This window comes from Danio rerio, chromosome 7, assembly GCF_049306965.1.
Source record: "Danio rerio strain Tuebingen ecotype United States chromosome 7, GRCz12tu, whole genome shotgun sequence".
Lineage (NCBI taxonomy): Eukaryota > Metazoa > Chordata > Actinopteri > Cypriniformes > Danionidae > Danio > Danio rerio.
This window is the reverse complement of record NC_133182.1, coordinates 2887686-2911144: the sequence shown is the minus strand read 5'-3', so window position 1 is coordinate 2911144 and position 23459 is coordinate 2887686. Positions and strand designations below refer to the sequence as shown.

The window sequence follows — 23459 nt, the reverse complement described above, 5'->3', positions numbered from 1 at the left end:
GAGCCACTGGCGAAGCACGTAGAGTCTGCGAGCCGGAAGGCAGCGCGTCCCGGACTGGCAGAACTCGTGCAGTCACATCCGGGGAAGGGAAAAAGTGCTCTTTTACTGATGTTTTGGTGGCACTGAAAAGTACCGTTGTTATCGGGGCCCCGCCCTCCAGCGGGGAAAGAGCAAGTTTCCTCTTCTCCGGATGGCCTGTCTCAGGGACGCTTTGCGGTCTGTTTACCGGACTTAACGGCGCCCTGGGCAGGAGGGGCTGCCTGCTTTCGAGGTGTACGCCGCGCCCGCTTGGCCGGAGGCGCAGGCGGGGGCGGGGCAGCACTCGTTGGCGGGCGCCCTCGGCGAGGAACAGCGGAGGTGGATGGCTCGGCGGGCGGAGCGGGCTTACGGCCACGCCGATAGATGACATTGCCCATCGCATCCGACTGCTCTTTCACCGCCTTGAATTCCTGGGTGAATTCACCGACGGTGTCGCCGAACAGGCCAGCCTGGGATATGGGCGAGTCAAGAAAGCGAACTTTGTCAACATCGCGCATATCGGCCAGGTTTAGCCAGAGGTGGCGTTCCTGAACCACAAGTGTGGACATCGTCCTCCCCAGCGCACACGCGGCGGACTTAGTAGTCCGAAGAGCATAGTCGGTCGCGGTGCGCAGCTCATGTAAAAAGCTTGGGTTGGACCCGCCCTCGTGCAGCTCGGCCAGCGCCTGCGCTTGGTAGCGCTGGTAGGTGGCCATCGCATGCAAAGCAGAAGCAGCCTGGCCCGCAGCCTTATAAGCTCTGGCTCCGAGGGAGGCAGAGAACCTACAGGCTTTGGACGGGAGGCGGGGCAAACCCCGCCACGTAGAGGCGCCGCGCGGACAAAGATTGACCGCAATAGCGCGCTCCACTGACGGGATCGCCTCATACCCCCTGGCAGCTCCGCCGTCAAGGGCGGTGAGGGCGGAGGCACACGCAGCACGGGCAGAGAAAGGTGCCCTCCAAGACTGCGTGAGCCTACTGTGCACTTCCGGGAAGTCTAGTCGGTCCGGCCGCGGAGCTGGGGGATAAACCATCTCCAACCCCACGGCCGAAGCAGCCCGGGAAAGCACGGCTAACATGTCCGCTTCAGGATCCGATTTGACAGCGCTCACCTGCCCGGAGGGGGCGAGCGGGTCCGGATCTTCGTCGGACAGTGAAAGCCCACCCTCCGATGCCGCGGAGGACATCTGATCTCCGGTGTCAGCCAGTGTGAGAGCTACCATCTGGTTAGACGGATCACTCCCACTACCCGAAGCTTGGATGGAGCGCCGTGAGGAGCGAGAGGTCCGCGAGCCCGTGGGCGGCGGATTATCTCCCGCTGAAACCCTCAGATCTGCCCGAGCGCCCGCTGCTTTTTTAGAACAGGAGGCAACTGGGGTGGCTCGCTCTCTTGCGAAAGTTAGCCGCGATCTTAGCTGTGCAACGGTCATGGCATCGCAATGACGACATGAACCGCCCGCGAGCACCGCATTAACATGCTGGACCCCCAAACATGCAATGCAGTGATCGTGTCCATCATCCGGAGCCAGGAAACCCCCGCAACCAGAAACGCACAGTCGGAGCGCCATCCTGAAAAGGACGTGCTGCACGACTGTGTTGCTCTTTTAGGAAAGTTTGCAACAATACGCACCGCTCTGGAGGACCGGACCCAAAGAACCGCAGGCAAGGGAGAAACCCAGCTCGACCGTCTGCCGCCGCGAAAACCCTGGAGACACACTCGTTCGCTCTGAAGTGCTGATCAGCAAGAGGAACCCTCATCGACTCACTCGGAAAGGATCTGAAGCGAAAAGGATGGCGTCTGCTGGCTTCAGGTGCGCTTATATGCTGGGATAATTGCAGATGTCGCACACCTGCGCAAGCTTACGCTGCCAATTAATTTCATTCATTGGCCCGTTCAATACTCTCCAGACAAGCGGCTTCTGATCCGAATCCTCCCATCGTGGATTTCATCCGCTTATGGCACTGAAGTTCCCCAACCGAAGGGGAACTATCAATTAGCTGCTTATAAATAGTTATTGTGGTAGTAGTTGGTATAGGTATTGGGTAGGATTATGGATTTTTGTCAAAAATATAAATATTTTCATGAGACCTATACCTGCATTAAAGTGCGTATAAAACATAAACGCATAAAGATAGAATAAAATGTTTTTGTTTGAAAGCAGAAAACATTCTAGAGATGTCAAATTTAGGTGAAAATCATTAAAAATGCAGACAATGGCTAGAAACACTAGCAGGGAAATAGTTAAAGCACTGCTTATAATAATTCTGTGTTGTCATATTTAATTTAACTCAAGTGAATTTGAGTTTCATTTGTTTTTCTATTTTCTTACTGACAGTATATAAAATCTTTGAGCACTTAACTTTTTTGTATTTTTTTAATTTAATGTCAGTATTATTAACCTCCTTAAGAATATATAGTTGAAGTCAGAATTATTAGCCCCCCTGTTATTCCTTATTTTTTGTTTAACGGAGAGAAGATTTATTTAACACATTTCTAATCATAATTTTAATAAATCTATACAATAATTATAACTCTACATAATATTTTTAATAACTGATTTATTTTATCTTTGACATGATGACAGTAGATAATATTAGACTAGATATTCTTCAAGACACTTCTTTACAGCTTAAAGTGACATTTAAATGCTTCACTAGGTTAATTAGGGTAACTAGGCAGGTTAGGGTAATTAGGCAAGTTTTGTATAATGATGGTTTGTTCTGTAGACATTCGAAAAATAATACAGCTTAAAGGGGCTAATAATATTGACCTTTAAATGGTGTTAAAAAAATTAAAAACTGCTTTTATTCTAGCTAAAAAATAAATAAATAAATAAATAAGACTTTCTCCAGAAGAAAAAAATATTATCAGACATACTGTGAACATTTCCTGAATCTGTTCAACTTCATTTGGGAAATATTTAAAAAAGAAAAAAATTCAAAGGGGGCGAATAATTTTGACTTTCACTGTATATATATATATATATATATATATATATATTTTTTTTTTTCTGATTGTCTACAGAGCAAACCACTGTTAACCTAGCTAAGTTTTAACTTGCACTTTAAGTTGAATACTAGTATCTTGAATTCTATTCATAATTGTTATGGACAGAATTTCAAAGTGCAGCCTTGGGCTGGAGGGGGTCCGGTTCGGGGACCACAAGATTTCATCTCTGTTATTCGCAGGCGATGTTGTTCTGTTGGCTTCATCGAACATGGACCTTCACCATGCACTGGGGTGGTTTGCTGCAGAGTGTGGCTGGGATGAAAATCAGCACCTCCAAGTCAGAGGCCATGGTGCTCCACCGGAAAAAGGTGGTTTGCCATCTCCAGGTTGGAGGAAAGTCCTTACCCCAGGTGGAGGAGTTTAAGTATCTTGGGGCTTTTTTTACGAGTGAGGGAAGGATGGAACGTGGGATTGGTGCAGTGGCAGCAGTAATGCGGTCGATGTACTGTACCTGTCCGTTGTGGTGAAAAAGATAAGAGCCGAAAGGCAAAGCTTTCGATTTAATCTACGTTCCTACACTCACCTATGGTCATCATGAGCTTTGAGTCATGACCGAAAGGACAAGATCTCGGATACAAGCGGCCGAACTGAGTTTCCTTAGAAGGGTGGCACTCTTATAGATAGGGTGAGGAGCTCTGACACTTGGGAGTAGAGCCGCTTTTACTCCATATTGAGAGAAGTCAGCTGAGGTGGCTCAGGCATCTGTTTCGGAAGACCCAGGATGGGTTTCCCCCCGGAGGAGCTGAAGGAAGTGTCTGGGGAGAGGGAAGTTTGGGGTTCTCTCCTAAGACTGCTGCCCCCGCGACCCAACCCCGGAAAAGCGGCAGAAAAATGAATGAATGGATGACTAGTATCTTGCTAAATAACTAGTAAAATATCATATATCATATATGGCAAAGACAAAACAAATTAGTTATTAGAAAGTAATAATTAAAACTATTGCTTAAAAATGTAAAGAAAAAAGATGTCTTCTCTCTGTTAAGCAACACTTGAGAAATTATTTTTAAAAATTCAAATTTCACAGAAGGGCTAATAATTTTATCTTCAACTGTAAGTGTAAGGTATGGACATGGATCAGATATTTCTGTTTTTTAGACTTCTTTATACCTTAAATTCACTTCATTAAATAACAAAAAAAAAAAAAAAAAGAAAGAAACAGTGTGCTTCCACTTTGCCAGGGATTTAGAAACCAGTGGTACCATCATGTGCACATGCGTTCAACCAGCAAAGATCAGCACAGTTGTCTAACTAATAAGGCTGTCTAGGGCCAAGAATAGTTTGATATAATGGCACACAGTACCTGGAAATACATCTATTACATTTGTTCATAGATTCAGCATGACAATGGAAAAGTGGCTAATGCAAACTAAAAGCATCTGTTAACTTACATAGAAAAGTTGACAACAAAGAACCAATTTAAATAGCTTTGTTCAGTATACCTTAATAAAGTTGAAGTCAGAATTACCCCCCAGCCCTGAAATATTTTTTGCTTATTTTTTGTTTAACAGAGAGCAGATTTTTTTTTCTCAAATAATTTTGACTTCAACTGTATATGTATGACCTCTTTATGGATTATTTATGATAGTATACATTATATATCTCAATGCTTTATAATGTGTTCTTACATCATTTCTGGAGGTAGATCCATGCTGTTGTACCGATGAATAGAGAAAGTGAATGATGCCAGCGTTGCTGAAATAAAACAACACAATTAAATAATGTCAGCTTGTTATTTCCTTAAAGAGATAATTCACCCAAAAATGTCATCAGTCATCAAAATTCTGTCTTTATTTACTCACACATCGTTTTAAACCTTTGAGTTTCTAGTCCAACTTTTTATTAAGTGGCCTTAATTACTATGTACTTCAGAAAGTAAAAATAAATGTTATTTTACAGGTAATTTTCTGTATTTTTTTACAGAATTGCCCTTTTTATTGAAATACCTGTTGTTTTAAATATATTTTTACCTACCAAATTTCATCACATAGTCTAATACTGGCTTATTTTTCTGCTCTTCTCCAGTTTTCTTCAGCTCCTCCAGGTTCTTCACCCATTCCACTTTTCCCTCTTCTTTCTTCAGGCTGGGAATCAGGAAATCCAGATACAGAAGAGTGAAAGCGCTGTCTGCTTTTAGTGCAATGTCAGAGAGACTCATGATGCTGAAATATGCTTCATGCAGAAGATTGAGCTTTTGTTGTGTAATTTTTTCCAGATCCATTTTAAGTTGAATTTCTTTTTCTATTTTTTCTGTAGACTTTATCGTGTTTCTTTTATGTTCCTTTTTTATTTTTTCATACATTTCTTTGTCAAATCTTAATAGATTGTGGTCATCAACACCATGACAAAACTGTTTGAGCTCATTAAATGTCATTCTAAATGTCTTTGTCTTGGTCACATATTTTTTGTTCTCTCTGACATGATTTCTATAATGACACTTTCCTGAACACACAGTGCAGTGTTGTTTGTACATGACTTTACATCGTGAGGGACTTGAATCCAAGCAGGCCCATTCATGGCAGTTCTCCTCACAGACGGAGCAGCAGGTTGCCTTGCTGTTCCACCACCATTCATTTTCAATTAAGACTTTTTCTTTGAATGTTTTTTGGACTACAATCTCAGAGTTTTCACATTTCTCAATTGTGTTCTTGTGCTCTGTAATTGAATCCAAAATGACTGAAAGTTGTTCAGCTTTAAACTCCTCCTTAAAGATTCGCTCATTCAAGTCAAAAACACAGGCCTCCAGTCGTCTTCGCTCTTTCAGAACATCTAATGTCATCTGAACACTTTTTTTGTTCTTTTCTTCAAGGATTGTGAAAAACCCATTCAAGCTTCTCTCCTCCAAATCCCAGGCAGATCTGTTAATTTGTCGGTCTCTTTTCTTTATCTGACTGTTGTTGAATAAAAAGTAAACAGGTTCATGGTCTTCATCTCTTCTGCAGGGTATTTCTGCTTTCTCTATGGCATTGAGAGCATCTGTTGGTGGTCCTCCGTCTGAATGAGTGAACAGAAACACTATGTTGTTCTGGATATCTCTACCAAACAGAGACAGAACTGAGTGAAAGATGTAAAGCTCTTTTCCAGAGAGTCGATTCTGAGATGCCTTCATCACAAAACACACTGTGTCTATATAATGAATCCCATCCTCATCTGCAAATAATCTGATCAGATATTCTGCAATCTCTGCATCTTTCTCGAATCCTCGAGCGTCTCCGTAACCTGGAGTGTCGATGATGGTCAGAGATGTTGGGTTTTCTTCAACAAACACCTCATAAACTGTGATCTCAGAGGTCTGGGATTGGGATTGATCTCTCTGTTCTTCTTCAGTGATTTGATAAAACGCTTGATCCTCAAACTTCACTCCCAGTAAATGGTTGACCATGGTGTTGATGAGTGTTGTTTTCCCAGCGTCAGTTTCTCCCACCATCAGTATGACTTTATTCTGCTTGGCCTTGTCTTTTTTCCCATATGTCCATCGTCTGATCTTTCTGTCATTGTTGTCAATGTATTTTCTTTCAGTATTCAATTGGTAAAGTGCTGGAGGACCTTTTTCTAAAAGGGTGGCATCATAGCATGATCTGCAAAAAGAAATATGATTTGGCATAAACATAAGCAATAAATAATTGTATTTAAACGGGTCAGAAAATAATTATGTGGTAAGAATCGCTTTGATACAGAGACAATAAATCACAAAAGAGGACGGTAAGTGATTCATTTTGGTTATTACCTCTGTTTAAACTCCAATGACCATGTAATCTAGTGCTATACTCTCATTTGTTCTTACACCAGTCTCGTTAGGCTGTAAATGCATTTTAAAATTGTTCATTGGAACTGCCAGTCTGCTGGGAACAAAGCTGACTTCATTACAGCACTCCTCCTTGCCTCCTTCGATCTCAATAGAGTGCCTTCTGAGCCACTCAAAAATCTGGTAACCAGCTTAACCCCATCTACACCCATTACAGCTCCACTGGCAGTTTGCTGGTAACCCCATTGCACATTTGCAGACCACTTCCTTCTCAATCTAAACCAGGGGTGTCCAAACTACGGCCCACGGGTCATCTGCGGCCCGCAATCAGTTTTGTGGCGGCCCGCGAGGCTTTTAATAAATATTAATAGAATCTGGCCCGCTAAACAAAAATGAACGTAATTCAATAAATAACCACCGGGTGTCGCTATTACATGCATTCAATTAGGCAGCAGTTCTTGTAATGATGCAAAACGAACCAAAAAAAAAAAACTGAAGGAAACATAATTGATAACATTTTGATTCAAATTTTGGCAAGCCATGGCGAAACCAAGAAAAAGGAAAATCAACAGTGAGTGCAGGAAATTTCAGTCACATTGGGGAAAAGAATATTTCTTTACAGAGGTCAGCGGGAAATGTATCTGTTTAATTTGCCAGCAATCAGTTGAAGTAATGAAGAAATTTAATATTAAAATACATTATGAAACAAAACATCAGGCCTTCAGCTCTTACACTGGTGCCGAACGAGATCAAAAAGTAAAACAATTAGCAGCTGCTCTATCAGCTCAACAACAGCAGTTTTTTCGTGCTAATTAAGTGCAAGAAAATTCTACACTGGCTAGTTATGAGGTGTTTGTATATATATATATATATATATATATATATATATATATATATATATATATATATATATATATATATATATATATATATATATATGCATGTCTGTGTGATGTATGTAAAGTTTGGCCCGGGACAACGGTTTTTTTTTTTTGTCATCTGGCCCTCGGCCTAAAAAGTTTTGACACCCCTAATCTAAACCTAAATATTCCTTTGAAGTAATCTCAATGATTCATCAAGAGCATCACAATTAAAATAAATTAAACTTGAACTATATTAGTCAGTTTCACTTCTTGAATAGAATTAGTGAAATAAGTCAACTTTTTAAACATATTCTAATTATATAACCAGAACCTGCATATGTAGTAGATTATTGTGACTGGTGTTTCTGCAACCTTTGACCTGTATTGCTCATACATTCATGCTCCGATGGAAAACGTATAGGGCACAACAAATGAGACCTGTTGACTGACCTCAGCTGGAACATTGACACACAGAGAACAACATCCACAGAGAGCCGGCAGCTAGCTCTCTGCAACTCTCACATGGTCGCCCACTGAAGCTAAGCAGGGCTGCGCCCGGTCAGTACCTGGAGGGGAGACCACATGGGAAAGCTGCCGGAAGTGGTGTTAGTGAGGCCAGCAGGGGGCGCCCAACCTGCGGTCTGTGTGGGTCCTAATGCGCCAGTATAGTGACGGGGACTCTATACTGCTCAGTGAGTGCCATCTTTCGGATGAGACGTTAAACCGAGGTCCTGACTCTGTGGTTGTTAAAAATCCCAGGATGTTCTTCGAAAAAGAGTAGGGGTTTAACCCTGGCATCCTGACCAAATCTGCCCCTGTCCATCATGGCCTCCTAACCCCCTCCCCCCACCCATATCATAACTGGCTTCATCACTGTCTCCTCTCCACCAATCCGCTGGTGTGTGGTGTGCGGTCTGGCGCAAAATGGCTGCCGTCACGTCATCCAGGTGGATGCTGCACACTGGTGGTGGATGAGGAGATTCCCCCCATTGTGTGTATAGCGCTTTGAGTGCCAAGAAAAGCGCTATATAAATGTAAGAAATTATTATTATTATTATTATTAACATGTCAAATCTTCACACATCAAATTCTCAATTGTCTGAAACTGCTTCATAAAAATGAAGATGCCATATTAAGTCTTCTTAATCACACTTTATCAAAACTATGATTTTTTTCATCTTGTTCTGTTGTTTTGGTTTCTTTTGATTGATTAACCAGTTACTCATTATTAGTTTCAACAAGTTATATTGTAAGATTCCAAAATATCAGACCCTGAGAACTGTTATGGAATTTCATGAGACAAGATGCAATGTTCCAATGCACTTTCTAATCTGAGAAGTGATGAAGAAACCAACTGTTCCACTGTTCTATTTAATGCAAACACAGGCTGGTGAAACAGAGCTACACTACAGCAGGGGGTGATGCGAGAAAGTCACTCTTCTCCTCTCACCTCAAGCCTTCCTTCATGACCCTTACGTTACCTTCTGATTAGAGCTAATCATTTACATCTTCACTTAAAATGTACAAGGTTTTAATATGGTGTATCTTGCATCACTATATTCATGTTTGGTATCATTTTAAACGTCTCAGTGTGATTGGTAAAGTGGTCTTAATTTCACTGTTTTATTTCACTGGTATATGTTGATTTGGTTTTGGCTTTGATAAGATCTTCATAAGATGCTCTCCCTCCTCAGAGATGGTTAAGTCCTCAAATTGACCAGGTCAGGGTTTCTGTGACACTTCTATTGTCTTGAATTTATGGCTGTTTGTTTTGACTTGAGTATATAAGGTAAAGATGTGGTATGGGTCAGGGGGGATCTTGTAAAAAAACACCCCATTGCAGCATCTCTGAGACTTATGCTGCAATGTACTTCTCTGGTCAGGTATGCATCTATAACTCTTTGATTTATCTTTGATTAATGGATGTTGTATTGTTTCAGTCTCATCTCTGAATAGGCTTCCTGATGATTTATTATGTAATTGGCAGAATACAATTTTACCTGACAAATAAAATGTTGTTTTGATTAATTCTGGAGTTTTGCGAATTCATTGTATCCAGTAGATTAGAGGAGTCTTCATACCGTTATAATACGGCATAAATTAGAATGATTAATAGGCGCATTTGATTATACGTAGCCATAGAGAGCCGATAACATGTAGACCTTTTAATCATTTAACCACTGAAAGTAGCAAGTTGCACAGGCTTGGCTAAAGGATCTATTTTTTTAGGACTAAATGAGTGTTATGCAACAAGCTTATCTAAATATATTTAATCCTGCATCCTCTGACTATTTTCAGAGTGTCAACATATTGTCCGTGAGAAGAAGCACAAACCCGGGGCGTGGAACTCTGAGCGACGTTGGTCTCTAATGAACGTACAATTTAGAACATCGGACCTCAGAAAATATCAAAACTCTAAATTAAATCATAAATGATGAATGTGATCCGTTCTTACAATTAGAAATACAATCTAAATTTTAGGATCATTGAAATTGGAGTCAGATTGAATTTGGAGCTAAAAAACGAATATAAATAAATTCTAATAAATAATAAAATTCTTTTCAGAAGCACTAGAAAAGGCTTACATGCATTAAACCTTCGACCATGCTGTTAGTTTCGTCATTGGGCTAATAGATGGACTCCTACAGTATTATTAATAATAGAACAAACTGGTATGAACATTTTAAAAACAGCAAAGCTTCTAAAATTATGCAAAGTAAAACTTGTGGCTGTTTGAACTTGAATACCCAATTCTAGATTGCATTTAGGAAATTTTTTTTTTTTATCAGTGTAAGTCAGGATTGTCGTAAATTATGATATGCAAAAAAAAAAAAGGAATAAAAATAAACAAAACACACTGAACCACTACAGCCTCTATTGTAGTATTGCTAGTTACAACAGTACAGTTAACTGTTAACCGGCTGATGAATGACAAAACTCTTTAAAACTTTAAAACTAAAGCTTTAAATCTCCATTCATTGCATTTAAATGACGTAAGCATAAAGCTTCATTTTTGCAGTACTTTTGAGCTCAAATTATAATAAAAAATATATTAACCTTCAGAATGATGCGGGACACAAAATTCATCCATGTGGGCCCATTGATTACCCCTCATTTAAAATTTCTTTGCGGCCCCCCCAGCGCCATCTGGTGGCCCCCCAGTTTAAAAACCCCTGAATTAAACTATTAAACAATATTATTTAATATATTTTTAAAGTTTGAAAAAGAAGAATATTTTTGGTCACAGTTTGACACAGATGAGTTGACACAAACCAGCGCTGATGCTGTTTGCCTCTGTGCTGCCTGGAGCTGCGTCATAAACTCAACAAACAGGCTATTGATGATTTAGTGCAGGCTACAACCAACAAACCGACCTTTCTCCATGTGATTTTTGCATAGTGATAATTTCGACCCAAACTGAGGCTTTCATTTTACAGCTTATAAAACATGTATGCAAATGAATGCAATATCAAGCATAAACAACAAAATTGTTATATGCTATGTAGTAGCCTATACTAGGGCTCTCTTGACACGGATGCACTGGCCCACAGCTGGCCTCAGGGCATGCGCAAATACGCATTTTCCCCAGTGAGCCTGCTCGCCCAGTTACTGTGCCAGGTCACGGAGGACGAGGAGCAAGTCTTGCTAGTTGCGCCCCTCTGGCCAAACCGAATATGGATGTCAGAGCTCTTCTTTCTTACGTCTGACCTAACCTGGCAAATCCTTTTGAGAGAGGACCTACTCTCCCTGGGACAGGGCACCATCTGGCACCCTCGCCCTGATCTTTGGAACCTCCAGGGACCTGAAGGCATTTTCGGTCAGTGACTCGTGCCTGGAATTCTGGCCGGTTTACTCACATGTTGTCCTGAGACCCCACCCGGGTATGTGCCCAAGGTTCCTACCACACCATTTACCAGGTAGTGAACCTGCAAGCGCTGCCTCTAGAGGAGGCAGGCCCAGCCCTTTCATTACATTGTCCAGTTTGAGCTTTGCAAATTTATCTGGACCACACTCAAAGCTTTAGATCATCTGAGCGGCTCTTCGTCTGGTGTGGAGATCGGCAGCAAGGAAGTGCAGTTTCGAAACAGAGGTTGGCCCACTGGATAGTGGATGCCATCTCCCCCGCTTACCAGAGCCAGGGCGAGCTGTGTCCCCCGGAAGTGTGTGCACACTCTACTCTGAGCATCGCATCCTCTTGGGCACGTGCACACGGTGCCTCTCTAACAGACATCTGTAGAGCTGCGGGCTGGGCGACACCTAATACATTTGCAAGGTTTTACAATTTGCAAGTGGAGCCGGTTTCCTCAAGGGTATTAGGTAACCCTTGGTGATTGAGCAAACAATTCAGTTAAAGTGTTGAAACACGCTTGCTGCACCATTCTCCCTAACACAGAAATCTGTAAAAATCACATTTTAGGTCTGTCCTCTGGTCAGCCCGCGCTTCGGGTATAGGTCCATATGCTATTTAAGCCACAGTGCATTCCTCCCCTCACAGGTGGACCCGTGTCTTCCCTCTCCGCTAACCATCTTATTAATGAGTACTCCCCCTTCTCAGGGTCAGTCCATATATTCTGCCATCATGTCTCCCCATTTGGGTAGCAGGTGGCCTCAGCAGTGTCCTCCCCTTCAGGACTGCACGCTTTCCAGTTGAACTGTCGAATTTAAATTCCTAGAAATTATCTAGACACTTACGGCTCCCGAAAAATATATCTAAATCCATAAATCTTTTTTGAAGTGGGATAATTAAGGGCCAGGAAACACGTTGGAAGACTGCGCCTCTCTATATTGCAGGTGCACTCATGCTATGCCTGGCTATCCTCTCATCGAAGGGGGAGGTAAGGTGCAGTCATTATGGCATTTTCCAGACATTTCTTCATATGTGGATTAATTCCACTATACCATTGGAGTTCCCCATCCGAACGGAACACTCTGGTTACTAAAGTACCCCTCGTTCCTCAAGGAGGAAAACGGAAATGCTATCGCCATAATGACTGTCCCTTAGCTGTAGGTATCAGTCTCTTCAACTTAAAAAGAATGCCTCAGCATGCTTTCGCTGTACTTTTATGCTAAATTGATTGCAACAAGCATCAGGTGCGCAAGCTGACGCTGCCAATTCATTTGGCATTTCATTGGCCCATTTACATACGCTTCCAGACAATTGGCTTTCTGAACGAAATTCCCATAAGAGGGTTAATTCCACTATAGCATTTCCGTTCCCCTCCTCTGGGAACGAGGAGTAGTAAAATATTAATTCTATTTTTAAAATTTGCAAATATTTTTTCTTCTTCCCTTCTCTCGTTCCAAACTAAACATTGGTTTGTGCTCGTTTGGGTGATTTTGATGTGATATTTGACTCTTTGCAATGAAGCTATAGTTCCCTCTTTCTCCATGTACAGCAAGGGTCCCAAGATGTTCAAAGTCTAGAAACTGAAATAAAATCTTCTTCAAAACATTGCTTCTCTCTTCAGTGGTTCAACTGTAATCATACAAAGCTCAAAAACACATTTGTGCATCAAAAATACTCTTAAAATAACTTGTTTGTCTCAGCCTCAACAAGTTAGGGTGTTTGCTTACTGCTCGTAGTAAACACACACCCTGATCTGATGCAGGAGAGATACGCAAACAAATTTGTATTTACAGTTGTACCACTGAATTCACATGGAATGTTTTGACAATATTTTTTTGTGCCTTACTTATCTGGACTATGACCATCTCGGGAACATTGCTGTCTGTAGAGGATGAGGAGCATTTAATCTAAAATATTCGAGTTTGTGTTCTGAAGATGAACAGGTCTCTACCCCTTAGCCCTTCCCCTTACCCCTTGTTTTGTCCATTCACGTCAAGGGGTAGTAGTGTGAATACCCCTTCAAACAAAGATTTTTCAGGACCACACTCAAAACCAAGGAGTAAGAAAATGTCCCTGAATAAATCTGCCACAATGTCAGGATATCTGCACCCGGAAGTCAGGAGATCCACAAATTAATATTTTTGTCATTATTACGAATTTTTACAAAACACAAGCACCTGTTTTAATATAGTCATAACAGCGTTTGTGTTTTACCGTCATGCCTTTAAAAAATTCTGAAATAAAAAACACTAAATTTTGCGATCTATAATCCACAATCATAACTCCTGTAGAGCAGTCCCACAACATTCTGACACTCGACAACACTTGATACCCTGTCAGTAATATTTAGTGATTGGGAATGAGCTTTTTACAGTGTCTGCTGTAATGGTAATGTTGATTTTGGTGTGTTTACATAGATGATGTGTTATATGCACAGTATTACGATCTTATTTAAACATTATTTGTTATGATAACATATTATATGCCTTCAGTGATTTCCTGAAGATAAATACCAAAATAACACAACTGGATTCACTACAGCAGTCATAATCATCTGATCTCATTTAAAGCATGAGATTGCGAGGACATCTGATGACGTGTGCAGGTGCTGTAGTGCTGTCCCAATTCTTAGGGGGAAATTTTGAAGCCCTTCCCCTTAACCCTCTGTTGAAAGAGCCAAGGGGAATGGATACAAAAATAGAATTAAGATGGGCCAAAGTAATATATATATATATATATATATATATATATATATATATATATATATATATATATATATATATATATATATATATATATATATATATATATATATATATCAGGGTTGGGGGGCAATGAACCAGCTATGCAATAAAACAGCTTTGGGGGGCCCAGCTTGCAAAAGGTTGAGAGCCCCTGGTCTATAGGATCACTCTGACTGATTTTGGTGTCACATTTAGGTTCAGCAACTGTCCAGATTTGCTGGATGTTCTTATAAACAACCTGAATATGGCACAAACATGCAGAGTATGAACTACAAATAACATATATTTTAATATGAATTGCAGCTAATAAACACCCTTAATGTGTCTATGCCTCTATTAAGATTTTCATGTTAATACTTACTTTCACTGTCTCATTCAGGGAAACTCCAGAGAGAAATACTTTAAATCAACTTTAATTATATATATATATATATATATATATATATATATATATATATATATATATATATATATATATATATATATAAACAAATACACTGCAAATACTGATCTCTTGTTATTAGACTATGCCTTGATATACCCAAGTTTTTTTTTTAGTGCACCTTTAATTGATAAGAAAATGGTCTTACATTATTCCTGAAGGTCCTTCTTTTCCACTTTGCTGTATGAGAGAACTGACTGATGCCATTGTCGCTGTGATAAAAAAAAAAAAAAAAAAGTTAATTTAAATTCCACTTGAAAGTATTAAAGGGGTGGTCCAGAATGTAATGTTAAGGCTTGATTGTTTTAATATGATCCAAAGCGATGTGTGCTCATGTTTCACTTGAAGGAAATCATGTTATTTTTTCATAAATCTCACTTTGATTATACACAGCTACTCAGTTAACATGAAAATGACTGATATATCTCCTAGTTTTTTTTTTTTTTTTTTTGCTGCTACACACCAGTTCGGAGAGCATTGCTGTATTTTTTTAAATCAATGCGTTACACGACGTCTTTCATGCATATACGAAATATACAGGTGTAAGTAACATGAATCGTTCACATATCTTTTGTGACTTCATTGTCTGATGCTGCGTTCACACCAGACGTAAATTCCTGCGTAAATTGCTGCGTGAACATTTGAGGTTACTCGCTTCATTCGCACGTCAAATCCACGTCAGAACAGATGCGGATTCGCGTGGGCAGGGCTTCTGTCTGCCCGGTGACTATAGCTTTATAGCTAAATGGCTAACATGGATTTTATGAAGAAAATAACAGTGTTTATGTGCTTTATGAAGACTGAACATTAGCGTTGATACAATTAGGGTCGTGTCCACTACATCCTTTTTAGAGGTGTATCTAGCTCTGTCAGCTCAAAACTCCTCCAGAAATTGAACCTGGATGACGGAGGCTTTCAGCGGTGCTTCTGACTGAGCCCAGCCCAGTTTGATGACTTCTTGTCGGTGTCGGCTGGAAGATTGCCCCTGGAACACCCAGAACAGGCGATACGTCACAACCATGCCCCCACAAGAGCAAGCTCCTGATTGGTTAACGCAGCGCGAATGCCCACTAAAATTCAGATTTTCAAACTCGAGCAATTTGAGCGATTTGCACGAAATGCGCGTTAAATGTGCAAAACGCTGAATTTGCGTCGCGCCATTTGCGCAATTCTCATCATTCGCACGTATCGCACCGCAGGATGTCTATTCGCGCGTTTGCATTGACTTAACATGTAAATCACTTCCGCTTGACGCGCATTCCACGTCTGGTGTGAACGCAGCATGAGATGTAAAACGCATAGAAAAGCTGCCTGTTAGAGATGCTCGGATGGGCTATTATTTCATTCGCAACCGCATGACAAAATTCATCATCCGTCCGCCATCCATCCGCACTAACATTTTTTACCAATTTTTAAAACCGCACCCGCCCGCCATCTGCTGATTGGGCTCTTTATTTGAATGGCTTATTCCTTTTTATTATTAATTGAATGTTTCTTTATTGATCATTATATAATAATGACTTTAATGTAGACATGCAGTTAATCCAAACGTGCAAGTCATTAATTGAAGACGCTTTGAAGTGACGCTAAAGATACGAGGACGTGTCTTTTCACTTGATTCGATTCCTCGGTCCTTGAGTCTTTTCCTTGCGTCCTTCCCTCGTACCGTTATCCTGGTGGGGTGGAAACACGGGAAAGAAAGCAAGGAAAGGAAACGAGGATGCACAAATAAGAAATGAAAAGCACCCGAGCTCTCAGAATATCAGCAGTGAACTCCGTCTCCAATCAGCGCACAGGGACAAAAGTAAATAAATAGCCTAAATTAAACGCACAGTACTGTACAACTTTTTTTATTGTAGTCTAATAGAAAACGCATTGGCACATCATTTCAACATGCTGCTATTTAGCCTACTACTAAATGCCTATTTCACTTTATTTTTTTAGTAAATAGATAGAATAATAAGTCATTTAGCCTACATTATAGCCTAATAATGTTTACATTTGTAGTTGTCCATAGCAACCCCAAAAACGTACCTGCTTGCCTTCCACATCTAATTAATGGGCACAGTTTTTCGACTATTTTTTTATTTTTTATTTTTTGCTGTGGACGTTATTGAGCTTGTAGAAATCGGAAACAACACCAGTTCTGCAACACAGATGAACCCTTATTGATATCTCTATCAGATAATACCTATTTTATATGCCAAAAGAAACAACAGGCAGTAAAAAAATATTAACATAAATATCTTAATGTAGGCATAGGCTATAGTCGCATACTTTGGCAAACAGTTGAAAAATTTTTAATAAAAACGTCATATCGTGCCTAAACCTTGTAGGCTCAGTCACCCCAGCAATTAGAAATTAAATTAGAAAAACAGATATGCCATCCCTCTTTAAGCGAACATAAAGTCTGACCAGGCTAAAGTGCATGTATGACAAGTGCCCCAATAACCCATGGAGGATAATCCCCATTCCCCTCAAACTTGAAGCATAACGAAATACTACGCCATTACAGTTGCGACAAAGAAATTCTGGCAAAATAACCTTATCCTCGGAATGTAAAAGCGAGGCCAACATGTCTAGAATAGAATAGGCTAAACCAATATGAACGTAAAATTATCAGCTGACCGAACTCAAAAGTTTATATTGAACATATGTGTAGCCTAAATAACATAGGCTAATTGGTTTAATATGCCTGACTTTAGGTCTAGTTTAATTTTTCCTTGGCACAATGCAGGAATAAAATAGCATCTACAGTGTCAGGATTCAGATGGGCGCGCCTGCAAAGCACTTGTTGCTGAAATGCATAGAATTCTCTTGGAAAGGTGCTGTAGTCGTGGGAATGCCTGGCCTTATTTCTCCCAAAAGGAAAGTAGATTTTCCTCTGCTGATCCGTCTATACGGAAGTTTGTAGAGGAATACTTCTGTACTTCATCCAGAATTAGTGTATCCGATTCCTCCTCCCATTCTGTGAAGTCAGTCCTAGGCTTTTTTGTTGGTGCGCCAGCTATGCCTATAAAAACAGTACAACCGCCCGCCACCCGCCCGAATTTAATTAAAATATTATTTTTTCGTAACGTCATCCGCCCGATCAGCGGTTTATCCGCGGCTATAACCACCAACTGCGCATCTCTACTGCCTGTGTAGAGAAACACTGTCGTCTCACACAGAGAGTCGCACGTGCTGGTCAAGAGTGCGCGTATGTGTATGTGTGTATGTGTGTGTTTACAGCAGTTTGACAGATAAATATGGATTTGCTAAAACGTTAGCAATGGCGAACATTATTTCCCTTTGTTTACATCTTTGTTACAACATACCGTTAAGGTTAGACACTGTACAAGTCATGATCAATTAAACAAATAAAAACACTTACAGGTTGTGGCTCAAAGCTCAGAGTGTTTTCTTGTATTGTTAGTTGCTCCATCTTTGAGGAGATTTTAGCTGAATCAAGTACTGAACTGGGAGAGATTATGGAAGCTGCGTTTTGTCAAATCATGCTTGCTATGTATTTTATAATTCTCTGGAACATAATTAATATTGAACAGTAATCACTTCTGTGTTTGGGTCATGTCATTTGGAAGCCCAAATACAGAAACAGAGAAGCTCTGTGGAAACAGCAGGATGGCATTTCTCCCTCTAATGTAACGTTACAGCGCCTTTGGCCATGGCCCTTAGCTGCGCAGTGTGTGTGCGCAGTAAACAAACCTTTGTAATCTTTGTGAGCAGAAGTATTTTTGTAGTCCCCAAAATTCGTTCATTGTAGGCTTTGCTAACTCTATAAAAGCCCAGGTACAGCTACATTACACATCATCTAAAGTTTAAAATATGATATCATAGTGGACCACCCCTTTAAACAGTTCCAAAGCTAAAGTCCCAGTGTTTGCTTTATGTTCACGAAAATACTTAATCCCCTGTTTGGTGTGAACCCAGCATAAAATCCTAAAAACTGGCCAGTTGGTTCGACATAAATCATAAATTTGATCTCTCCTCAGAACAGGTTTAAACATGAATAGGTAAAGGATACGTGGGCAAGATATACACACTGGTAAAAGTGTTTTATTGGTATGAATGTGTACAGTCATTGTGCTTCAAATCTTAAAATAACACTTTTAAGAAAGTGTACTTTAAAATTATAATTTGCTCACTGTTTTTAAGGAAATGTTATTTTTAATTAGGTTGTACTAAAAGTTACTTAATGTTTTTGAAATGTAAAAAGTACACCTGTGTTCAAATGCTGACTAACATATGTAAAATATATCATTTGAACTATAAATAAATAAAAAAAAAAAACTGATGTCTACAATTATGTTTGTAAAAGTCATTGATGTATAATACACAATATAATGCACTTCATTTATTTATTTTTAAATTTACTGCAGTAAAGCCTGACTGAATATTTGATAAATTTGGTACAAAAAATAGAAATACATAATGCAAAACAGTTGAATGTGCTATATTTGATTTAATGTTGATTTTATTTTTCATTGTCAATTTTAATGTAAGCATTGTGGTTCTTATTCGTTTGCATTACATATGATACATCTGAGTAGTGTATTATATTAAACATACATTTTAAAACATTAGATTGAAAAACACAAGATTATTCTATTTGAACCTTTTTTATCTCTATAATATAGTATATTATGCATTAATTACTGTTTATGTAGTGTAAAGATGAAAAAAATCATTTGGATTTACATTAAGTAAAAATTAAGCAAGCGTAAATCATGCCATTCTCTCGAGTGACCAATCACGCTTCACTGTCTGGAGCAAGCAGGGCTGGGAAGGTTATTTTTAAATGTATTTCACTACACAAACACATACTTCAAAAAGTAATCAGTATTGTATTTTTTTACATTCCGCAAGTTGAGTAACTTAATCTAAATAATTTGGAATCTAGTGCATCATACTCAAAAAGTCGTGAGGCTGTGTTTGCTGTCAAAGGTGCATCAAAAAAGTATTAAGCAAAGCAGGTGAATGCTGATGAACGTGATTTTACAGCTTTTAATTTTGAATAAATTTACACTAATTTCAGAAACTAATTTTTCACATGGTCATTATGGGGGATTGTGTGTAGAATGTTGAGGAAATAAATGAATGTATTACTATTATTACTATTATATTCTATTACTCGTGCATTGTATGGATTCATTTTACACTGATATATTTCAAGTGTTTATTTCTTTGAATGTGAATGATTGTGACATATTGCTAATGAAAACCTTAAATCCACTATCTCAGAAAATTAGAACAATGCACACAAGCTGAAGGCCACTATCAGAGCAATCTGGGCTTCATAGTGCCACAAACTGATCACCTTCTGCCACAACACAATGATGTAATTCTGAGCCCAATTATTGAGTGCTGTACTAGTTTTGATGTTCATACTTTCAGTAGTCCAGCATTTTTGTTGTAAAGATGGGATTTAACTCCAGCGGTTCGAACTGTAGTCTGCCGAGTGACTAAAAAGTGATCAGCATGATGGTAAAAAACTGAACATTTCTAGTCAAATCATTCTTCTGCAATCTCATACCAAAAACGGAAATAAGGGCAGTATTAATAGCTATAAATGTGGGAGAGCGTTGCATTGTATTGTATTGCAATATGGAGAATTAAAATGTTGATAATAAATCAAAAGTAATTCACAAATACTTGATAATGAAATGATTAAATGACAATAATTCTCTATGGTTACAACTGAATTAATTACAAAATAACTGTATAAAATGATCGAATATGAAATTATAAAAACATGTACACCTGTCAACCCTCCCGTTTTTCCCGGGATTCTCTCGTATTTTACAGTTCTATCCCGTTTCTATCCCGTAAAGGTATTTTCAAGTATTTCTAGTCTTTGTCTGAACAGCCGAGCCTCCTTATACGCAACAAATACCCATAATGCATAACCCTTGCTGGCCCTTGATTATGTCTCTGGGGCCCCCTAAATGTGTTCTTGTTAAAAAAAGACATGTTTTGCCCTATAAACTAATGCATATGATAATTTACATTCCTACACTGTTAAAATCCTTTTTGTATTGGTCCTAAGCAATTTTGTAATTTTCTGAAAAATTTTTGAATTTTGGGTTTTCAATAGCAGTAAGCCATAATCATAAAAAAAATGAAAAGACATTGAGATATGTTGGTCTGTGTATAGTAATTTTACAGGGGTTGGACAATGAAACTGAAACCAATTTAGTGCTGGAGGTTTGATGGCTAAATCTGACCAGCTGGGTCAGTCAGTCAGTCGACAGCGGCCTCTAGTGGATTTATGTGAGAACAGCAGATGGGAATGGCACTCGCAAAAGAAATTTGAGAGCTGAAAAAGTGTACACAGCGGCCTCTGGTGCATTCCAGAAAACAAAAACTAAACTTCCAGGGTAAATACGTGAAAAAAAAGAAGTTGATAAATAATTTGAAAGTAAAATTTTTAACATTTGATGTCTGGTTATGTTTTCTCATTAAGTGAACCATATGATAAAAATCAACTAAACGTTATTAGTTCCATTAAACTAATTACAGTTTTAAGAAATGGAGATTTATTTTAAAATGTTAACAAACAATAATTCTCTAAAGATTCAGAACGTTTACAAGCAATAAATGTACAAATGGAATCAAACATATAATTTGTCAAAATGATCAAATATGTCTCATGTAAAAAGAAGAGATGAGCAAAAGAAGAAATAAGTTTAGTTAATAGACAAATGGTGTGCATAGTAATGGGGTGGGAAAATAACAAGCTTGTGCTTCATCCCACTCCATTTTCGACCATGTTGAAATGTATTTTTTGTTAATGATATTTTATGTACGATAATTCTGTTAAAAAAATAAATTAATTAAAGCAAATATCTCACGTGTATCAAATGGCAGATTAACATGTGAAAGTGTTTGAAAATAAAGAGCTGATGGATTCTTCAAGCATTTGCTGCTGTGAGGATCAGCAATCTGGTTCATTTTATTATTCTATAAGTATAAATAAACAATTACTTATAGCATTAAGATGGTGGTGGTGGTGATATAAAAACCTTCTAAAAGAAAACAAAAAACTGTGTATTGATAGACTCCAGACAATGGATAAACTGTTGAGCTGTGTGTCTAATGTAAGTTAATCCTCTGTGAAGGGTGACAGAAAGTGACGTAGTTTGAGTTCAGCATAAGAGAAACACCATTTTGAGACATTTTATAATACGCTGAAAAAGCAGAAAGGCTCTTACTAATACCACCTTTAAATCACAACAGGTTTGACAGTCTGGACACACAAAGAACTATTCAGAACTTGTTTATTCGTTCCACATAAAGTTTCATTTAAAATAATCAGACCTTTTAAAGTATTGTCACTTCGCTCTATTTAGGTACAGTTTCGTTTTGCGTTTAAATTTACTGACATAAATAGTAAATCACCCGTACATCTGCAGTTGCAAAATACCAGTGCAGACTAAAACTAAAAGAACTCATGCAGTGGAGACAAACCTTAGTCCTGACGACCTGAAGATCTGTGTTTTTTGTCCTGAAAATGAGCGTCTTCAGTCTACAATTGTAAATTCACAGGATGTCTCCTCCTTTACTTTCTTTTTTCTATGCTGCACGACAACATTCTAAACTAACATGGCAAGCCGTTTTTACATTTAGTCTATTTTCATGTTACTTGTGCTTATTGTTTAGATACTAGTGTGCTTTTAAAAATCACTAGTATCTAAAGAATATGCACTAGTATCTAATAAATATGCACTAGTGCTTAATAGAAAAAATACTAGTATCTAAAAATTAAGCACAAGTAACCAGGGCTGGACAAAAAATAAATAAAAATCAGCCCTGGCATTTTGGGCCAGAGCGGCCCACTACGTCAATCAAAGGGCTCCCCATCTGTGCACGCCCTTGAATATGTTTACCAGCTCCCATTCTATAAACACACAAAGTAAAGTTTATTCATAACTTCATAAGATTATAGCAAATCAGTCGGATGTGAAAACGGCAAAGAAACTAAATTTCCACTTGACTGCCATAAATAGAAGTTCTAAACTCTTCGCTATCACTTCACCTGCTCAGTCTTCAAGAGGTACCAGTTTTCCAGGACTAACAGACAAGCCACACCCCATATCCTCAGCTTTCCATCCATCTGCCATGCTGTGGGGGACAAACACCCCTACCATCCTTGCACATCGTGTCAACGAAGCTAGCGGACCATGCATTAACAAAGGCGCTTCCATTTATAGTCGCCCATGCCCTTATTGAGATGCCTCGCATGGATATCAGCTAAAACTATTTTCATGTCTGCCATACATGTATTATGTTGTAAAGATTTGATTTCTAATTCTGTTTGTTTTTTAATTTCAGAGATCACGACTGCCGGCTCCAGAAGCTGACCCCTATCCAACCTATTACACTCCACATCCATTCCAAATACATTCACACTCTTTATAAAGGATACATTCCACTCACATGGCCCAAACCTGTCATGTTCACACTAGCCTTTTGGTTTTTAAGATGTTCTGAACTAACTTTAAATTTCAATCTCTCAATCCACCCCACCATATCTGATCTAATTTCTTTATTGAGCCCCTTCAGTTGGTTTCGGGGGATATTACCAAGGGTGCGGGTTCACTTCACTATGGCCCCCCCAAATGCTCGAAATCCTCAGAACCAACAATCATCCCCGTTTTGAACTATATCCCATCGTCGCCGCGACTATCTTGTGGGACGACAAATGGGCTGCATTTAGCACCCTCGTACACTGCGACACTGAAGCGGCTGTCCAATGCTTCATTAAGAGGCGTTCTCATGCCATTAAGGCGCGAA

The 23459-nt window shown here is 39.3% G+C and overlaps 1 protein-coding gene across 1 annotated transcript in view; it reads right to left on the bottom strand.

Annotated features, from left to right (window-relative positions):
- The window catches only part of si:dkey-201l21.4, a 28628-nt gene extending 6100 nt beyond the window's left edge, over window positions 1–22528 (bottom strand). Inside the window, exons 1-4 of the mRNA XM_073907844.1 lie at window positions 22134–22528; window positions 14815–14878; window positions 5000–6603; window positions 4654–4720 (exon numbers count right to left, since the gene is read on the bottom strand). Coding sequence (XP_073763945.1) covers window positions 4654–4720; window positions 5000–6603; window positions 14815–14873 — 1730 coding nt within the window. The 5' untranslated portion in view covers window positions 14874–14878; window positions 22134–22528. The remainder of the gene's footprint in view (window positions 1–4653; window positions 4721–4999; window positions 6604–14814; window positions 14879–22133) is intronic.
- Window positions 22529–23459: the final 931 nt, after the last annotated feature.